The sequence below is a fragment of the Thermobia domestica genome, chromosome 9, assembly GCF_964235325.1.
Source record: "Thermobia domestica chromosome 9, izTheDome1.hap1.1, whole genome shotgun sequence".
Lineage (NCBI taxonomy): Eukaryota > Metazoa > Arthropoda > Insecta > Zygentoma > Lepismatidae > Thermobia > Thermobia domestica.
The window spans coordinates 161,163,946-161,183,495 of NC_137462.1; the positions used below are offsets into that span (position 1 = coordinate 161,163,946).

The following is a 19,550-nucleotide window of genomic DNA, read 5'->3' on the forward strand; positions in this document are numbered from 1 at the left end:
TGATTTTGAGATTAACGTCCCTTTCAGTAGCGAGGCTACATGAGACGGGACCTACTGATCCGAACCACATGAGCTTCCGCCGGAAACCGCACCCACGTCTCCTACGCCAAAGACGCGTACGCTAACCGCTTACCAACGAAGCAGCTCTGTGGGGGTTTTAGGTATGGGTTCGTTTTACTTCGAAAAGCATAATTAAGTGTAATTTGCAGTGGCATGTAAACAATATTCTTCAACTGAATTGGTCCACTCAAGGGCTTTGATCTAATTCGAAAACATTAAATTTTTCAGTTTAATGCCCCTCGATTATGCTCTTTAGGCTAAGGGAGACGGGTGATTAAGGCAAGTGAATGATGATTGAAGAATTGGTGGAATGAAAATGTGGGAGAAAATGGGAACAACCCAAGAGAACCCACGGACATGATGTTGTCCACCACTTGATCTGATTCGCGTCTAATACCTGTAAGATACTGGAATGCTCGAACAGGGCCAGACCGACGAATGTAATATGTCGCCCAACTAGCAGAAATTTGCGTACATGAAATAGCAGAACTTTTTATAGGGTAATATCAAGAGCTTGAATGTCAGTGAGCTAATTCGGAAAAGAAACAGTGGTGTGGGTGAAGCGAGAAAGAAACCAGTGGGTACGGTAACTTAAGACTGTTATCAGTTGTTTCCTGCACTTAGTTTACAACTGACAAATGTTAGATGCAATTCTAATCTTTAGTTGAAAGAAAAAAATTAAGTTCATATTCAAACGCAAATGGTACGTTGAAAACATTTAATGTGTTTTTGTTTGGCACCGAAAAGTAAAAGAAAATGAGACCTTTCTTTCAAATTTCCCCAATCCATCATTCTGTTTCCTTTCTGCAATCCATGAAACTAAAGTGGGTGTATAAAGCAAACAAACCACAGCTGCACTAAAAGGGATCTCATAATAATAAATATACCCATATTTTGCACAGGGGCAGACAGTTCTTTTTTGTCTTGACCATGATTAAACTAAATAGTCACTTTCGCCACATACATCAGATCCATCAGATATAATGTATAGTCGAAAAATATGGGGTCTGTGTATCCTTCCAAAAAAATACGAACGTGGCTATATTGTTCCGAAACTGATAACCTTTACACTAAGTGAATTACATACTTCTTAAAAACTACCCTTCGAAAACTAAATAATAACGACCTTTCTCCTAATATTAACCCTATCGAAAACATAACGCGCGCGATAAAGTTCTGGTGAACTGTGTTACAATCAGAATGATAAGATTTGCATGAAAATTAAACTGAACAACCTGCCATGTCCTGTGCAGACAGCCAAGCTCACGATTATTGAACTATTCTGGTGGCTTTCGAAGGAACTAGTCAAAAAGCTTTCTTCTTCGTTTGGAACCAGGTGTACAAGATACATGGTTAAAATGCCTCTGAATATTGTGGAACTCTTGTATAGGCCATTCTTATACTGAATTATTATTTTATTGAACACGAAATAACAACGGTTGCACAATATTCGGGCTTATGTAATTGAGTAAGGCATGCTTAATTGTGTTTTTAATCCAAGTGTTTCAATTTCACTATCGAACAACTACTATATCCAATTCATTACAACGACATGCATTACTCCCTAGAATTTGAAGAATACAAAGACACTAACGAATAAATTCAAAAGTTTCTCGAACTCGGGAAGAAAAATATCCATTCGTCACTTACACTTGGAAATATATTACATTTCATGTTGTTATTATTAGGATGTTATAGTTTCAAAATGTTTTATCATCTAATCTTGTAAAAATATGCATGTTTTAAGAACATCCTATTGCGCATTATGACTCAGTGCCAACTGTTCTTACATAATCAATAAATGCGGGTTCAACACAGGGTTGTTGGAATTTTCGTCAGCCCAAAATTCCCCACTGGGTTTTTTTTTTTGGGGGGGGGGGTAAAACCCACATAAAAAAAAACACAATAAAACCCAAAAAAGCCCACCTCAAAAAATACTTCAAAACTTGGATTGAAATAATAATCTTAATATGATTGTAATTACTTTCTTCAATTGTACTTCTTAGCCTAGTTTCAAAATTGGCTTAAAATATGAGCTTACAACCAGAACAGAATACCATAGAAAAAAAAAAAAAAAGGTTTGGGAATCATTCATGATGAATTTTGTTTGCGCTCGATCAAACTCGCTGTATCACTGTTCAGCTATAATGTATTATATAAAAACGAAAAGAATCTTGTTCGTGGCCGCAACACGGGAAACTGTTAAACCATTTGGAATGAACTTTTGAACGTACAATAGTTAGTACCTACCCTGAGCTGGAAAGTTTCTATTACTTTGATTCAAGGCGCATCCTAGGAAAAGAAGTAGAGGAAGTTTAAAATTCATGTAAAAAATGTAGTGTCACGAGCCCGCCAAGTTAGGAAGATAAAAGTCGGTATATTGAAAATAAGTTGGCATGTGTTGCAACGTTTTTGAAAATTTTCGTTTTAAGGGAAGGGTGTAATTTGTCATAATTCCTTTGTTTTCATTGAAAGCAATGTTGTCTTTGTTGTTTTTGATCGCATCACAGGGAAACGGTTGAACAGTTTGAGGTGAATTTTGGGACGTAGTTCATTATTTATTTATTTATTGTTTTACTTTGATTAAAGGGGATATCGTAATGGAAGTAAAGGGGTTTCAAAATTTCTGCAAAAATTACAATATCTCGTGAGCATGTCAAGTTAGGAAGATGAAATTCGGTATATTGATAACTCACTAAAAATGGGGAAACGCCACGTCTGTTTTTGAAAATTTTAAGTGAAGAGTTAGGATGTTTTCTATAATTTCTTTCTTCACATTTAAATCGACGATGTCTGTTGTCTGTGATTGGGTCACGGGCAGCGGCGCAAATAGGTCTTCAATATTGAGGGGACGGGTAAGACCATTTACATATATATTTTTTTAAAGCAATGTTCAAATTAAGTTAAATTAAACTAAGAGGACAATATTAAGATGGATCTCGCAGAGATAGGAATACAAAGTAGAAACTGGATGCAATTAGCTAAGGATAGAAGTCAGTGGAGAGCTTTTGTGAACGCGGCATTGAACCTCCGGGTTCCATACGCCATAGAGTTAGTTAGTTAGTTAATGTTCAAATTATTTATGAAGTTCAAAAACATTGCTGTAGAGGATCAGGAGAGCAGAGCTGTCTTCAACATTGGGAGACGGGCAGATTTGAGGCTTATTCTGAGGGGTGGGGGAATCAATGAAATCTCACTTTCCTTTGTGGCAATCGGACACAAATCATCACATTTCTCCCCAAAAAACAATTTCAAATCGGATTATTGATGGAACAGTCCTCCAGTTTCAAGATTGGAGGAGACATGTTCCCGTCATACCCAGGGATTTGAGCCAGTGTCGCAGGAAATGGTTACACCGTTTAAAGTGGGTTTTAGAACCTACCTCAAGCTGGGATATCATAATGTAATTTTACTTAAAGGGTGTATTCTAAAGGAGAAGAGAGTTAAAAATTCATGCCAGAAATAGAATATCTTACTACACTTTCATTGATATGTATATCTTGAGGGGTAGAGGAGGCTCAAACATTGTCCTTGAACTTAATTCTCCCCGTGGAAAGAACGGGCTCTTCAGCTACTATGGAATCAAAAGTAATGCGGCTACATTTCCTTTGTTTTTGTTACATACTTGTGTATTAATATAAACAGATAGAATGTCAGTTAATTACAAATCGAGATCGCTTTACTGGAAAAAGGAAATTACTAAAGATCCACTTCTATCTTCTCAACACTAACGGCAAACAGATCGTAGAATTCCCTAATGCTTTCTTGCGTGTCTGATGGAGTATGTGAAACCCAGTAAATTATTGTCACAAAACCCCTTTAATCGTAAAATATATTGTAAGAAACCAAATTGGCAACTGAAAATGAGAAAAAAAAATCCATTTCCAATATTTCAGTTCTTAAAAAAATATTTCTTTTAAAAAAATAATATCCATTCAATAAAACCATTTTTTATCTGCTCTTGAACTTAAGGTACTATCTTAGTATTTGAATGGCGTGTTTTGAGTGAAACTCAGGACGGCTGGCTCAAGGATTTGATTCATAAGTGTAAGAGGGATTTTTTATTCCTATTCTGTATTACATATGATAGTCCATCTCTTTGTTACTCTACAAAGCTGTGTACTTCTTTCTTTCAAGAAACTGAAATATAAGCGAGTGTCAATGGTGCATAATGTGTCCCACGAAACGTGTATGGAATTTCACGGATTCTTTGTGCATTTTTTTTTTTCTTTTTTGTTATTTCTAAGTTTAGTTTAATGTCTCATGATTATGCACCACGGCTCAGGGAGATTGTGATGATACGGATAATAATGGTAGCATGGCGAAACCACCCCGAGAAACCCATGCACACGATGTTTGTCCACCACAAAACGTACTTGGTGGAAGCTTGGATCGAACTAGATACCCGCACCAGACGTGAACTACAGCAGTCCCACTACGGAATTCCATAGTTTCATGTGTACACTAGAACAAATATGCATAAATTGTATTTCAAGTAGGAATATTATTTTAAATATACGTACAAAATTTAATAAAACCCAATATTACCCAATAAAACCCACTGGGCTGTTTTTTTTTTTTTTTAACTGGGTTTTTCACAACCCTGATTCAACAACAATTGTACTTATCTTAACATTTAAACAAAAGTTTAAAAAAAGTATCGTTCATATTATGCTATCTAATCTCTTACTACAGACCCATGCTTTATCCAACTATTTTAATTCTTACTTACTTCTCATGGTAACTTTAATCAACAGGAATGAAGTTTACTTTAATGTAGTTACTAACCTAGGATTGTAAAGTTTCCAATGTTTCTTTCCTTCAACTTGAAGTATAAAAGCTTCAATATCGTCATAATGAGGCGCAAACCCTTGACTACCAGGTGGTGTTAAATACCTAGAAGAAAACGAAATACACATTACACATTTATAGTTAACATTCCACGCTTATGCCCTTTAGGCTAAAGGAGACATATGATTAATGAAAGTATAATTATTAGAGTATCAAAGAAATGGTAGAATATGAATGCGGAAGGAAACGGGAAAAGTACGGATAAACCCACAAACACGATATTGTCCACCACAAATTCATATAGCCTGGGATCCAATCAGGAATCACATGCACCAGAGATGAAAGCCCTACCACAGAGCCATTGCGTTCCCTTCGTTACGTATATTATTTAGGTATATTAACTCTTAGTATTACTATTTAAGATGTCACTCAGGCTCAGCTAAAAATCTAATAACTTTACACTTGTTGATGTTTTGATTGCAAACTCGTGTTCACTCTTAGTTACATTACTTTCAACGTGAGAGAAAAATTCTCTTATACATAGTGTGTTCCAATATCTTTACAGGTCACATAGACATACAAATGTGTTAACTTCCAGATATCGAAAAAGTTGAGTCTTTATCATCATGCTGTGCATATATAACATAATAATAAACTTAATATTTCATTACACGCTCTAGGAATCTATTGAAAGGATACCATTTTGGCCCTTTGTTCTTCCAATTTAAATTTGTTTTTTTGTTTTTATTTTCTTTCCTTTTCTTCTTTTTTCTAATGGAATAAAATATAAGTTTAGTATTAATTTTTCCTTCTGATTTGTCTTTAATTTTTGTATTTTCATTGCCAACATCACAGACATCTACACGGACGTCCGCATTATCATCACGGACTGAGATATCATCGCTTTTTCTACTACAACTGATAAATGACACAATATTTTTACATAGTTTCTTAGGGTTGTATTCTTTATGTTTTTGTAGTAAAACTATATTCTTTTTTTTTTTTTTTTTTTTTTTTTCCTGATCAAGCTTAGCGACTCCTTTCCAGCTTAAAGTAACACGAAACTCAATCTCACTGTTAAACGTCTTTACTATGCTTTCCTTTTTTTTTAAGTAACTTAAATACAATGGAAACACTAAAATAGTTAGATAATGAGCCAGATAGTTTCCAAGAACCTATTCAACCAACTGATAGCATTTCTATAGAATTTTGCTGTTTCGATGGCTATAGATTTAAATTTCATGTGAGTACAGTACCAACTCTTGAGGAAAGTCAGCATGGAATAAGAAGTGAGGAAACGGGAATACCTCGAGAAAAACCACGGATACGATGTTGTCCACCACAAACTTACTTGATCAGGAACTGAAAAGGGGACATAATGCACTTGAGGTAAACACTCTACCACTGAGTCACCGTGCCCCTCTTAGGCTAAAGGAGACGATGAGAAACGAGTGATGATGATGAGATTAATTTGGTGAGAGAAAAACACTAAGCAGGGATTGAACCACCCTAACGTCTCACATCACTACAACATATCAACCGATTATTCCGTTTCATCTCTTGTTCCGCTCCATAACATAGTGTATTGTTTCATGTTCCTATTCTCATCCCGCCCTGTAACGCAGTGTATTGTTTCATGTTTCTATTTTCAAACTTTTACCCTTATTCGTACTAACATTTATAGTTTTCCTATGTCGTCGTTATTCTATAGTCTCTCCAAAGACAACCCTCTTCTCTGAGATCTGGATAGAGCAACACTTTAGCTTCCAAATATTTAACCTTACGAGTAACTCTTGTATCTAGCTTTCCTGAAATTAACGTCAAGTTGCAGTACCAATCACTATAATTTTCACTAACTCGACTACTGAAATAAAATGCTGTTTGTGATTCTTTTCGTAGCAAAACAATAGTAAAAATTAAGTTGGTTTAAGTTATGCTCACATGCATTTGGATGTATTTTTATTGTTCTTCAATAGTGTTCAGTACTCGTTTAACACCAGTTTCGATATTAAGCTCGGTCGTGCTTACATAAGACATAATAAATGAAATGAAATCTTGAAGTTTACGTCTCAAGCTTATGCTGGCTTGGCTAAAGAACACGGTGATGATGAGAAATGAATGAAATGGTGGAATGAAGAAAGTGAGATGAAACGGGAAAACCCCGAGAAAACCCACGCATACGGTGTTTGTCCACCACAAAGCTCACTTGGCGCGAGCTGGGATCGAACCAAGGATCCTATGCACTAGAGGTGAGCGCTCTACCACTGAGTCACCGCGGCCCCTATAAGACACAATACCTGTTAAGCTGTAGGAGGACCAGTTACGAAAGTAGTTATAAGTACGAATTTTCAAGATCCAAGAATGCTATTGAGTTTAACCGGATTTATGTTTACGATGACTTTTTAAAATGAAGCATAGATGATAAATATAATCATACAGAATGAATTTGAAATGATAATCACAGAATATTTTACAACAAAACAAATATAAGTATTCTACAAACTCACAGAAATAAAACAGCTGCTACTTACACATTCGCTCCGACGAAGCAACCAAAATACTCTTGAAGAGAAGCGTTGAGCCTCCAAACAGTCTTTATAAAAGTCTGTGGGTTTAACAAGCGAATACTACAGCCATTGCTATAATAGTCCCAAACTACAGCTGGATAGGCCCTTCCTTCAGGATTATGAGTTTCTCTTTTCCCGTTAGCATACGATGTGATATCCAGATTTTTTGTGTATTGTACATTGTGCTAAGAAAGAAAGAAAAAAAAAGAGTAAATTATTTGAGATACATTATTCACTTTGGGTTCAAATTTTATGCAAAAAATAGTTTTTTATTCTCTTTCATTGATATGCGATCCTAAGAGGGAAGAGGATGAGGTTCAAATATTTTCCATGAAAAGAACGGGCATTTCAGCTAGTCTGGAATAAAATGCAATGCGACTACATTCCCTTTGTTCTTGTAGTACATACTCGCGTATTAGTACAAATAAATAATAAAATGCCTTTCTCCATGTGTCAGTTAATTACAAATTAACGCTTCACTTCAAAAAGAAAATTACTACAGATATACCTCTATCTCCTCAACCCTAACGGTAATCAGATTGTGAACTTTTTTTTGCTTATCTACTGAAGTATGAGACATGTACAATTATCTTATGTTATGAAGACCCTTTAATCGTAAAATTTATTGCAAGAAACCAAAATGGGAACCGGAAATGAGATTTAAAAAAAAAATCAATTTCCAACATTTCAGTTCTTCTGATAAAATATTACTTTTTATCTTGAAAAAAACATCCATTTAATAAAGCAGTTTTTTTTTTTTTTTAATATATATCTCTGGCTCCTGAGTTTGAGGTACTATCCTAGTATATGAAGCAAACTAAAGGAATCTTCAGTCAGGACGGCTGACTCAATTTTGAATCCTAACTCCCTCGTGTTTAAGTAGTTAGTGTACGCGCCTTTAACGTGGGAGACTCGGGTTCGATTCCAGCGGGAGCTAATCTCCTTCGGATTCCATGTTAAAATGTAGGTCCATGTTTCATATACCCTCGCTGCTGAAAGGGACGCTAAACTAAAAAATCAAATCAAATCAAATCAAATCAGAATTTTGAATCCAGCGTGTATTATGGGATGTTATTCCTATTTTGTAGGCTATTATATAGAATTACCCACCTCTGCGTTACTCTACAAAAGTGTCTCTTTCCTTCAAGCAAGTTTTAATGACATAAAGTGTGTCCCACGAAACGCAAATGGGACTTCACTGATTCCCTTGTGCGACATTTTTCTTTTTCTACGTTCAGTGTCTCACGATTATGCACCAAGTGTAAGGAAGACAGTCATGATGAGATGGATGATAATGGTGGCATGACAAAAGTGGGAGATGACAGGAGAGCCCTGAGAAAACCCATGCACATGATATCTGTCCACCACAAAGCTCATTTAGCGGGAGCTGGATCGAACAAGGAACCCATGCCAGAGATGAGGCACCGCGGCCCCATAAGGGAATTCCATAGTTTCATGTGTACAATAGAACATGAATGCTTAAATAATATTTTAAAGTAGGAATATAGCTTTAAATATACGTACAAAGTTTAATAAAACCCAATGGGCTGGGTTTTTAAGAAGAAATCCTCGGGTTTACACAACCTTGTCACTAATGCGATGAAAACTGATATGCCTCCAACTCCGCAAACTTTTAGCAGTTACTGCACCGGTCAAATTCCCAGCTGAATCTCACTTTTTCATTTTTTTCATCTTTATTGAATTTGTACAGAGGATATGGTGTTAAAAAAAAAAACTGTTGATTCTATTAATCCCTAATATAATACAAAAACAGAATAGTGGGCTTGTTTCTGCGTTGGATGGGTTTCACTAAATACAGTTTACTCAAACTACCTAGCGATATCTCTAAGGGCCTAGCATCGGTGAAGGAAATTGAGGAACTACTTGAATGAAAAAAGTCGGTTCGAAAACCAACATTAACACAGACGATGATTCCATGTGCTGATCCACACATTATCCTAAAATCAGGCTCTCAGCCCTGGCCCTTTGCAGACTTGTAACATGAGGTTTAGATCTATTACTAAAACATACAAATTAAATAAAACCTACAGTCAATAATAAGTCAATCTGCTGCCAGATAGAATAACACAAAACTCGGACAGTTGAAATAGCAGAAATTCGTATACCCCAATCTCCTACTTGCTCGGCAGTTGCTATGCCACTATCAATTCAGTTGCCAGCGATATGACAATTCTGTGTTTTTCATGATTCGCCAGTTTAGAGAACAGACTTTTACTTATGTTATTCTATCATCGTTCTGTTTCTCTTTGTACTAACTGCAAATATAATAACTTACAAATATAAATCGTTCACCTACCTGTCTGAGCATTTTATCTATCTTCTTTGTAGAAAGTAACTTCTTAAAATAATCTGGAGATTCTCTTGTAATATGCAAAGGTCTCTTTTCCCACGTTGTTCTAAATAAATAGAATATTTACAAAGGAAATATATGTTAATTAATATTCATTGATAAGCTTCAGCCCATCCTAATCAAACAGTTTAAACTAAATACAAGATATCTATAAGCACATTATGTTATTACTGATTATATAATATATACTAACTGAAATGTCCGCTCTTCGTACCGTAATAATATGCTTGTGGAAAGTATTTATGGTCCATCGCCTTAGGATACGAATTTGAATGAAAGTGTAATAATAAAAATCCAGCATCCTTCACACCAACAAGGCGAGAGGATGAATTTGACTTAAACGGCATCTGGAATGTCACTATTCATCTCAATGACCTCAAAAACTATAAATTGAACATTAATATCGGTCGTTTACAACTATTTTTATGTCATTCCCGCCCACCATCCCCATGTTGATGGGGGATGAATTTGAATTTGGATTTAAATGGCATCGAGAATATCACTTTTCACCTCAGTGACCCGGAAAACTGATTATATACCAATATCAGTCGTTTTCGATTATTTTTACATGTCACACTCTCCCCCTTCCCAATCCCCACCCATTCTCATTTCGATAATATGATAAATCCCTAATTTAGGTTATGGTTCATCTACGTACCAATGTAGCAATGCACGAGGACTTGCCAACAAACATTCTTACACTTCACTTTTATTTGCATTGAGAATGTCCCCTTTTCCGGCTTACAACGGAAATTTTCAAAAATGTACGCACACAGTCTGTTTATTTATAACAGAGAGTTTGTATAACGAGTTTCATCTTTGTAACTTGACGGACTCATGAGATACTAAATTTTTCGCATAAATTATGACCTCCCGCTCTCCCCCTTTGGACATGAATTTTAATTACTGTAACGTGATAAAAACCCAGTTCGAGAGAGTTGGTAACTATCGTATATCCAAAATTAATTTGAAACCTTTCAGCAGTTTTCTCGTGATTTGATCACTTACAAAATGATTATATGTCATGGCCTGTAAAAGCAGCGGTTGCAACATTAAAGCATATGTTCTTTAAATTTTTGGAAATACGGACACGAAAATATCTTCTCTACTTTCATATTTATTGATTTACGGTTATATTCCCTACCCTTGCTCTACCATTTAGTTATCATTCAGTTAAGTCGAACCCCCATTACCATCTTTAAGACGGTGGAAAGAAACGGACATGTAAAAATAATAATAAAACAACCGATATTAATGTTGAATCCATAGTTCTCGATGCCGCTGAGATTAATAATTACTCTTCCGACAGCGTTAAAGTCGAAGTTCAGCCTCCATCGGCGCGAGGTGAAAACGGTTGAGAAATAAAATGTCTCAAATAACTGAGATCAGTGTTGAATCTATAGTTTGGGTTCGTCAAGCTATTAGGTTACAATCGCGATGACATTTAATCTCAGGCATGAGCTGGATTGGGAATATACAGGGGCAAGACCACAGGCGTTGCTCACTCACAGTCTCTCTCTCTCTCTCTCGCACACACACACACACACACACACACACTCATCCACCCACCCACCCTCTCACTCACTATATATATATATGTAAAGAGGTTAATACCGATAATTTTGGGTGAAATACTTACTCGAAAAATTTTTCTGGTAGCAGTGGATCTATCATCCACGCAAAGACAAATCTTCCTTCGGTGACACTATCTTCCCCCAAGCCTCGTTTCTTCTGGCATCCTTCGCCAGGCGTATTAGTTACCCCCTTTGGAGTTTTCTTTCGCTTTTTCATTCGTTTCTTTGTGTTACTATCACGTTTTGGAGTACTCATGGCAACACTATTCTTTGTTCCAGTCTCAGAATCTTTATATTTATCACTATTATTTGTGGAAACTTTTAGTGTAACATTTTCCTTTGTTTTATTCTCGGTGGATTCTGATGATAATTTTAGTTCCTTACCATTTTCAATTGATTTTATAATTTTTTTAGGTTTCGGAGACTCTTCACTATTTGTTTTTTGTGTAAGTCTGGCTTTCTTTGCAACGTGTCCCTGCTCTTTTTCAGTTTTCTCAATAGAATGTACCGTATCTGTAATTAAATAATAGTAATTTAGTGGCAGTTTTTTTAAATAATAAATTTAAGCTAAATATAAAATATTTTCAATTTCATCTATTGAAGAAACGTAATTCTCAATAAATTTCAACTACTGTCATTACAAAGGATAAAAGCACATGAAAAATAAGTTTGGAAAAATAACGACAGGATCCTATCGAGAATTAAACAATGCAAAAAAGACTACGATTCCAAATAACAGGAAACTTACTTTTCATGTTCATATGTACAGATCGGCAATGAACGCCGTGTCATAATTTTGGGAGATGACTGCATATCACAATACGAAAAAATATTCATATAAACGTATGTTGTAAATTTCATAGTTTCAGAAGGAGAGGCTGCCGAAATCGGGAGAAAACCAAGTGCAGAGTGGTGTTCTTTTGACAAGTGGTGTTCTTTGAATCCCAAAAGGAAATCAGGAATTTTTTGAAAGTCTCTTCGGTCGAATAATGGGTTACCGCACTCACTAAGGCTATAGTACTCATTCACTCTATTTTCACCCATATAACTGCTCGTCTAGGAATATCATACCTCCGTCTTATGACAGGTATACGCCACAAATACGTAACAATCCATACAATTGTACAAATGCAACATAAATGATTTCAATCTGGGAGATTTATTGCATGTCTACATAGTCATTTCTCTGTAGTAATACAACCATATATAAGATTTAAAACTCTTCCGCCATGTTGAATTTGATTGTAATATCGACTTGCCGACAATGAATTTCTCTTTCCTAGTAATGTGCAATTCTCTTCAAACTTTTTCGATCCACCTTTATTTCAGATTTTTGGAGAACCCGTTGTACAGTCATTGCTCAAGTTTATCACCTGTGGTTTTGGATAAAACAGGATTACTTTCTGTGATAAGCTTCCAAACAGCCAAGTGTACGTTGATTGCTTGTCGAAGTTCTAACATTGCTTTACCCCAATTTTAGGTAGTCTCGCACTTGGAAACTATGCAGTTTACGACATGTGTTCGCATGATTTTATTTTATTTTGATTTGCGGATTCACCTCTTAAATTTATAACATAATATTCATTAACACACACATTCAATCAAATAAAAAACGTAATGCTAAAGCAATGTAATAGTACGGAGAATAATTTGTTAATGCAAAGACTTTCTTGCATGTAAAAGAAGATACGCAATCCTTGTCGAGTACGTGAGCTTAATATACTACTTAACAACTGCTAGGGAACAAACACATATTGATCCCTAACTTAACAGGCTGGTTGCTCAAAGTGAGAAATAAAATCCAAAAATCGCAGCCAATATGACAAAATAAAACTAAAAAACAAGAACTTTTGAAAAAAAAATAATAAGTATCGAAATATTTAAAGGCTATAATAGCCTTTGATTGGTTTACTAATCGAATACAAAATATGGACCCTAAGAAATAAAATGTTTAATTTCGCAGTTAGTTTACAATTTAAAATTTCTGGAAATTTGCAAATTGCGCAACCCGTCTAATGACCTAGTCATCATTCTTCAGTAGTAACAATGAAACGAAACTATAAACGCAAACACTATCACATTTTATTCACAAGCAGTTTAGAAAACATTCAGAACACAAGAAATACTAAAATGAAGTTGTTTTCAGTACACTAGCAGTTTATTTTCATTGAAGAAAGTTATTTCGTATTTTTGTTCTCTGAAATTATCAACAACTTCTCAAGATTTTCAAACGAAAGACTGTTTTCAATGAGGAAGAATTCACTTTAGATTAAATTTTCCATTGAAACCAAACCAGCTTCTTCGATATTAACGTCAGTAGAGATGCTGGAAAAAAGGACATTTGAATTGGAGAAATGTGTTTTTGCTTCTTTATATAACACTTTTACACAATAGACACATTTCCTTTGGTTTCTAAGTCCGGTATTACTTCCACATAATACACAAGTAACGAATTAAAACTAAATGCAGACAAAAGATAAGAAATTATTTTTTCTTGGCTCTCTTCTTTATCGGGCAATTTCACCTGTACACCTATCAGCTTACCCGTGTTCAAATTTCCCCAATAAGCAAAATGTACATTTTTTTCTTTTCGGTTAACAATACAGCAACTAGATTATAAAGAATCACATAAACGAACCTAAGGTTTGGAAATTGGAACACTGTAAAATGAAGCGTCTCGTAAATAACTCTTACTTTTCTTTAACAATCTAAGACAATCGTTTATCGGATCAAGATTTAGTACAAGAATACTGCGAGTTCTAATAGTTGTAAACCATAGCCTCCAATCTAGTTACTCCGTTCTATTTAGCTAAATTAGAAGCAAAAATCTTCCTAAAATTCATACGGGCGCAGAAAAGAAAATCCAAAATGTGAGATACGAGATGTTTCGAAACACCTGGATTAGAAATCCAGCAAATAAATTTATTGCAAATTTTAACAGACGAATTCCCAGGACACCAGTGAAGATACCTTCCAATAGTAGAATCATTTCTCACTATTATTTTTAGAATTCTCAAATACTCTTTTTTATCTTCTACATCTTGCAAAATACTCAGGCACGGAGCCTTCCATACAGAATTAAAATTATCTGTTAAATACTCTTGCATTTTAATTTATTTAAAAGTCCAGCAAAATCTTGGATAATATCAAAATCTAATAAAAAAGAAAGGTTCTTTCTCTAACTCGCTTAATACAGATTTTTTTTTAACAATGAAACAATCAGAATCTCATACATTTTGTTTTATACGGAATAACTACGGGATTCGATTATTTTTAGTCAACTTCTTTTCTATGCTTGTGAATTATTTGTTTTATACTAATCGCTCTCTCAGATTTGGAATTTAAAAGAAAGTAATGTAAATTTCTTACCTATATTTCGCAACAAGACCATTTACAAACGAAGGTAATTGCACAGTTGCATCAGATCTATTAGTAAATCAGACAACAGTAATTTTGTTCATTCTATTGTAACAAAATCTACCAATCATGTTATTGAAGCAAAAATAGCACAATTAAAAGTTAGGAAAAAGCGAATAAAGATAGTATTAGACAAATACATAAGAGAATGAAAGATCACGCAGAAAACTTCTTATATGAAATGAAATTAGGTAATATAGACGTAAAAAATTTAAATTTACAAAAAATAAAAGAAAATGATACAGAAAAAAACGGAAGAAGTAAAATTACTATAATCTCTCTGTAATTTTTTGAGCTAGGAGGGTACAAAATACTTGGAAGGTGCTCACTAAATGCTGCGATACCTGGGGCAGTATTCACCTCAAAAAATTACATAATATTCTGCTAAAAAATGCTGTAATGTACTTTTAAAAAATAATCGTTCCTTATCTTTATCGAAACAATTTAAAAATAAACCTAATCATTATTTAACTCAAAGTAATAAATTAAAGAATTTTACATAGAAAAATTTAATCTGAAAATCTTATAATCATTTATCATTTAATTTAATAATAGAAAATTTGGCGCAGCATTTTTCGTAAAATGTGTTTATGTAAATTCTTAAACAAAAGTTTCATTGCATACCATACATAAACAAATCTCCATATTATATATATAAAATACTGCTTCTGTATTAGTTTAAATGATGTAACTCTTGGTTGAGTTAATTAGTTGGATTGTGAAAATATTTTATGTTGTTCTGAAGTTATAGCATGTACTGAACAAGTTCCTGTTTTAACTAAAGTTTTTCTTTTTTCATCTTCTTTCTCCAAGTCAAATTACTGCGAAGATACCCAGTAACTAACTCACTCACTCATTGGCCTTTGGAACCTGGAGGTTCAATGCCGCGTTCACAAAAGCTCTCCATTGACTTCTATCCTTAGCTAACTGAATCCAGTTTCTACTTTGTATTCCTATTTCCGCGAGATCCATCTTAATATTATCCTCCCATCTGCGCCTAGGTATTCCTAATGGTCGCTTTCCGATTTGTCTTACATTCAAGACTTTAAAAGCGTTTCTACTTTCTTCCATCCTAGCTACATTGCCTGCCCACCTAAACCTCCTAGACTTAATGACCCTAACAATGTTTGGTAAACCGTATAAACTATGTAGTTCCTCGTTATGAAGTTTCCGCCATTCCGCATTCCCGTTCCTCTTGGGTCCGAATATTCGCCTTAGGATCTTGTTTTCAAATACTTTCAGTCTATGTTCTTCCCTCAGACTAAGTGACCATGTTTCGCAACCATACAGAACAACAGGTATGATTATCGTTTTATATATTTTAAGCTTCAAATTCCTCGACAGAATTAGCGATGAAAGAGTTTTTGAACTGAATAATAACACGAATTCCCTGCTTTTAATCGACATTTAATTTCTGCGTGAATATGATTTTCGTCTGTTAATATTGATCCTACATATTTGAAACTATCAACTTCATCAAAAGTATTATTTTTTATTAACGTATCCATAATTTGCCGTATTAGGGTCCCGACGCACTTCCATGTATTTAGTTTCCTCTGCATTCACTTCTAAACCCTTGTCCCTGCAAGCGTTTAAATAGGATCTCTGCACTTCTTCCTATTGTTCTGTCATCCCCTATTAAATTTACATCATAAGCATACGCTATAACCTGGTGAACACCGTTCAACTCTAGGCCCTGGTTGGTATCTTTGATTTTCCTTATACCATATTCCAGGACAAAGTTAAATAATAATGGCGACAAAGCATCTCCTTGTTTCAGGTCATATCTTTCTAATATTTCGATTTTTTCCTCCTGTTGACTTGTACTACAATTTCTTCTGATTTGTAAATTTCTTTGTTGTTGTTCTCCTCCTCCGTTGAGGTTTGAAATCTTTAATCTTTCCGTTACGCGAATGGTCCTTTAGCTGATAGCATTTAGATTAAATTACAACTTTTAAACAGCTTACTACCAATATCAAAAACTTTTTATTAATTTCAATTCCTTTAAACAGTTTTCTGTATCGCAGAAAATAGCCAAGATCTACACATCTAAAAATCTTACCCTTATGAGAATTTTTGCCGTAGGAATTCGGAGCTTTGTCCTCTTGCCTTCCTTTATTATCCTTCTCAGGTGAGAAACTTCCCTTCGACATTCTTTTGCGCTTTTTCCCTAAACTGCTTTTAGGAGTATAACTTTCTGCGTTACTTGCCTGAAATACATATATACGAAAAATAGTATGTATAACGATTTGACTAATCAGTATAACGTACATTTCTTTCAATAAACCAAAGAAAGACTTCACACTTCATTGCAAAATTTGATACGCTGGATTTTAACTGATTAACGATATATCTGATACAATACTTCGCTATTGGTTGCGAAACACTAGCTTTGAAATTAAATATATTTGAGACAATGTTACCTTTGGCTAGGTAGTAACCACTTTCAGTCCCTCACACTTCAGTCTCTTTCCGCATGGTTTGTATGGAATCCTTCTTTTGCTACTGTTATATATATATATATATATATATATATAAAATTTAAAAAAATCATCATCCCTCTGGCCATTACACTCTCTCTTGACAAATACAGTGTGTTTCAAAACAACAACGACAACGTTTGGCAGGTGATTCCTAACACCAAGATAAGACACAAAGTATAGACCAACAAGGGTGCACAAATGCTTCCTTTCAGAGTTATAGGATGCCGAAAATATGAGAAACAAAAATAGCTCCAAAACTATGGGACCTACCGTAGTCGGGTCAAGACTTCACTTAGGAACTAGTTTGTGCCCTATCCAAATATCCATGTTTCAGAATCCTGCACATATTAGTTCGTAAGTGATGTCTTGACCCAATTTTGGTAGGTCCCATAATTTTGGAGTTATGAACCTTTCAAGTTCGTTTTTCCCTTGTTTTCGGCAGCCTATAACTCCGAAAGGAAGCATTTGTGCACCCAAGACTGGTCTATACTTTTTGTCTTATCTTGATGTCAGGAATCACCTCCTAAACGTTGTCGGTGTTGTTTTGAAACGCCCTGTACAATATATTATATTCACGTCCTAAAGATGATCTTCCAATTTCATTACTGTCAATGGACATGGCCCCGAACTCTTGCGTGTAACACATAAAGTAACTCCATTGTGTTTCAAAAAGAAACAATATTTTTACTTTGATGCCCCGTGGAGATGCAGGATAAATAAAGGAAATAATACTGAATGAAAAATTTGGTCAGAAGGGTTTCTACTGGGTTCTATTAAATGAGTTCTCATCAGTGTAATTTACGCACTTCTGTGTAATCGCACTGAAATTACTTTTCACCATACAAACTAAACTGTTCTCTTATTTAAATAAATTTCTCAACAAATGATTCGTTTTTGACATGTATTCATGTAAATATACATGCCATATAAAACAACATTTTAAAAAATACATAAATTAACAATATAAGTAATGTACAATTGTAAGATAATAACGCAAATAATTATAAAATGTATTAAACAAATTATTAGAACAGCTATATAGTAATATTACTAAATTAAACTACTGAAATCTTTGGCACTTCAGTTCATGCAACAGATATATGCATTTAATTGGGTTGTGTATCGTAAGCGCATCGCCTCCTAACATAAATTTCTGGCGATCGAGGTGAAATTTCGATTCTTTTTAATACAAGGAAATCCCAATTTTGAATGAACATTAAATATTTGCAGACTTACAATCTTATCCCATAAAAGCATCTTTTTGCAAATTGTCTTGAAAAATGATCAATGGATGTTTCAATAACTGATTATTTCAGTTTTATATTCTATAAAATAAGCAATATACCCCCATTTATTTCTAGACCCAGGAACGTTTGCAAGACGTCTTTCTCTGTGTTGTATTGTTGAGATGAGTTTCCAACCAGACAGCAAAGGAGATATTTTATTCGCACCAACCTAATATTCATTAAGGTTTAGATTGAGATCTAAAATTTTACTAAAAAGTCAAAAATATACAATTCGTTCGATCTTTGTTCGGAGATTAATAATAATAATACTAAATTACACTATTCCAGGCCATCACTTTGATCTTGCTGTAACTATGTATTAGACGATAGTTAATATATTCAGATTGGTTATCAAATACTTACACCAGAATGATGACCATTTTGTTTGTCTGCAGAAATTAAATTATTGTACACTGCAAATGCTGAAAGCGGCATTTCCTCCCCTTCTTGTCGGTTTCTAAAATAAGAAAAAGTATCAGTTACTTTGAATCTGCGAATAGATAAAGTAAATAGTTTCGAGTACGTAAATAATATCATTCAAGATTCTCAGCAAACATGATGTTTTATACTCTGGAATCTATCGGAGTTCTTTAAATCTACAAATGATTTTCTTTCTACTAGTAACAGCGGTATTTTATAGAAATATCACTGCAATTAACTGGATTCTCTCTTTTTTTAAAGTTAGTTAGTTATTATAATTAACGCATTCTATGCTTCACATTTCGCCAGAATTCTTTTAAAGAAACATTATCATCTTTGATCAGACTTGTTTGAAGAAAACTAAAAGAAGGACAAAGATCCCTAAGATCATAGAACGATCAAAGCGAGCACATTACTTGCTCACTTTAGACCAATAATAATTAAAAATTGCTAATAATAGTTGAACTTGCAAATATCTGCGGTCATTTCTGTTTATTAGAGAATAGCTTTCTACTATTTTGAACTGTAATCTGAGTAGCCGAGTACTTGAACTCAATCACATATAGTATCAAACGGGATAA

General features: G+C 34.4%; 1 protein-coding gene across 1 annotated transcript in view; it reads right to left on the reverse strand.

Moving 5' to 3' along the window:
• The window catches only part of NO66 (Bifunctional lysine-specific demethylase and histidyl-hydroxylase NO66), a 52,263-nt gene that overhangs the window by 18,156 nt on the left and 14,557 nt on the right, over nt 1-19,550 (reverse strand). The window contains exons 2-7 of the mRNA XM_081772085.1: nt 18,913-19,006; nt 16,843-16,990; nt 11,429-11,876; nt 9,736-9,835; nt 7,383-7,603; nt 4,849-4,956 (exon numbers count right to left, since the gene is read on the reverse strand). Of these exons, the coding sequence (XP_081628211.1) occupies nt 4,849-4,956; nt 7,383-7,603; nt 9,736-9,835; nt 11,429-11,876; nt 16,843-16,990; nt 18,913-18,984 (1,097 nt within the window). The 5' untranslated portion in view covers nt 18,985-19,006. The remainder of the gene's footprint in view (nt 1-4,848; nt 4,957-7,382; nt 7,604-9,735; nt 9,836-11,428; nt 11,877-16,842; nt 16,991-18,912; nt 19,007-19,550) is intronic.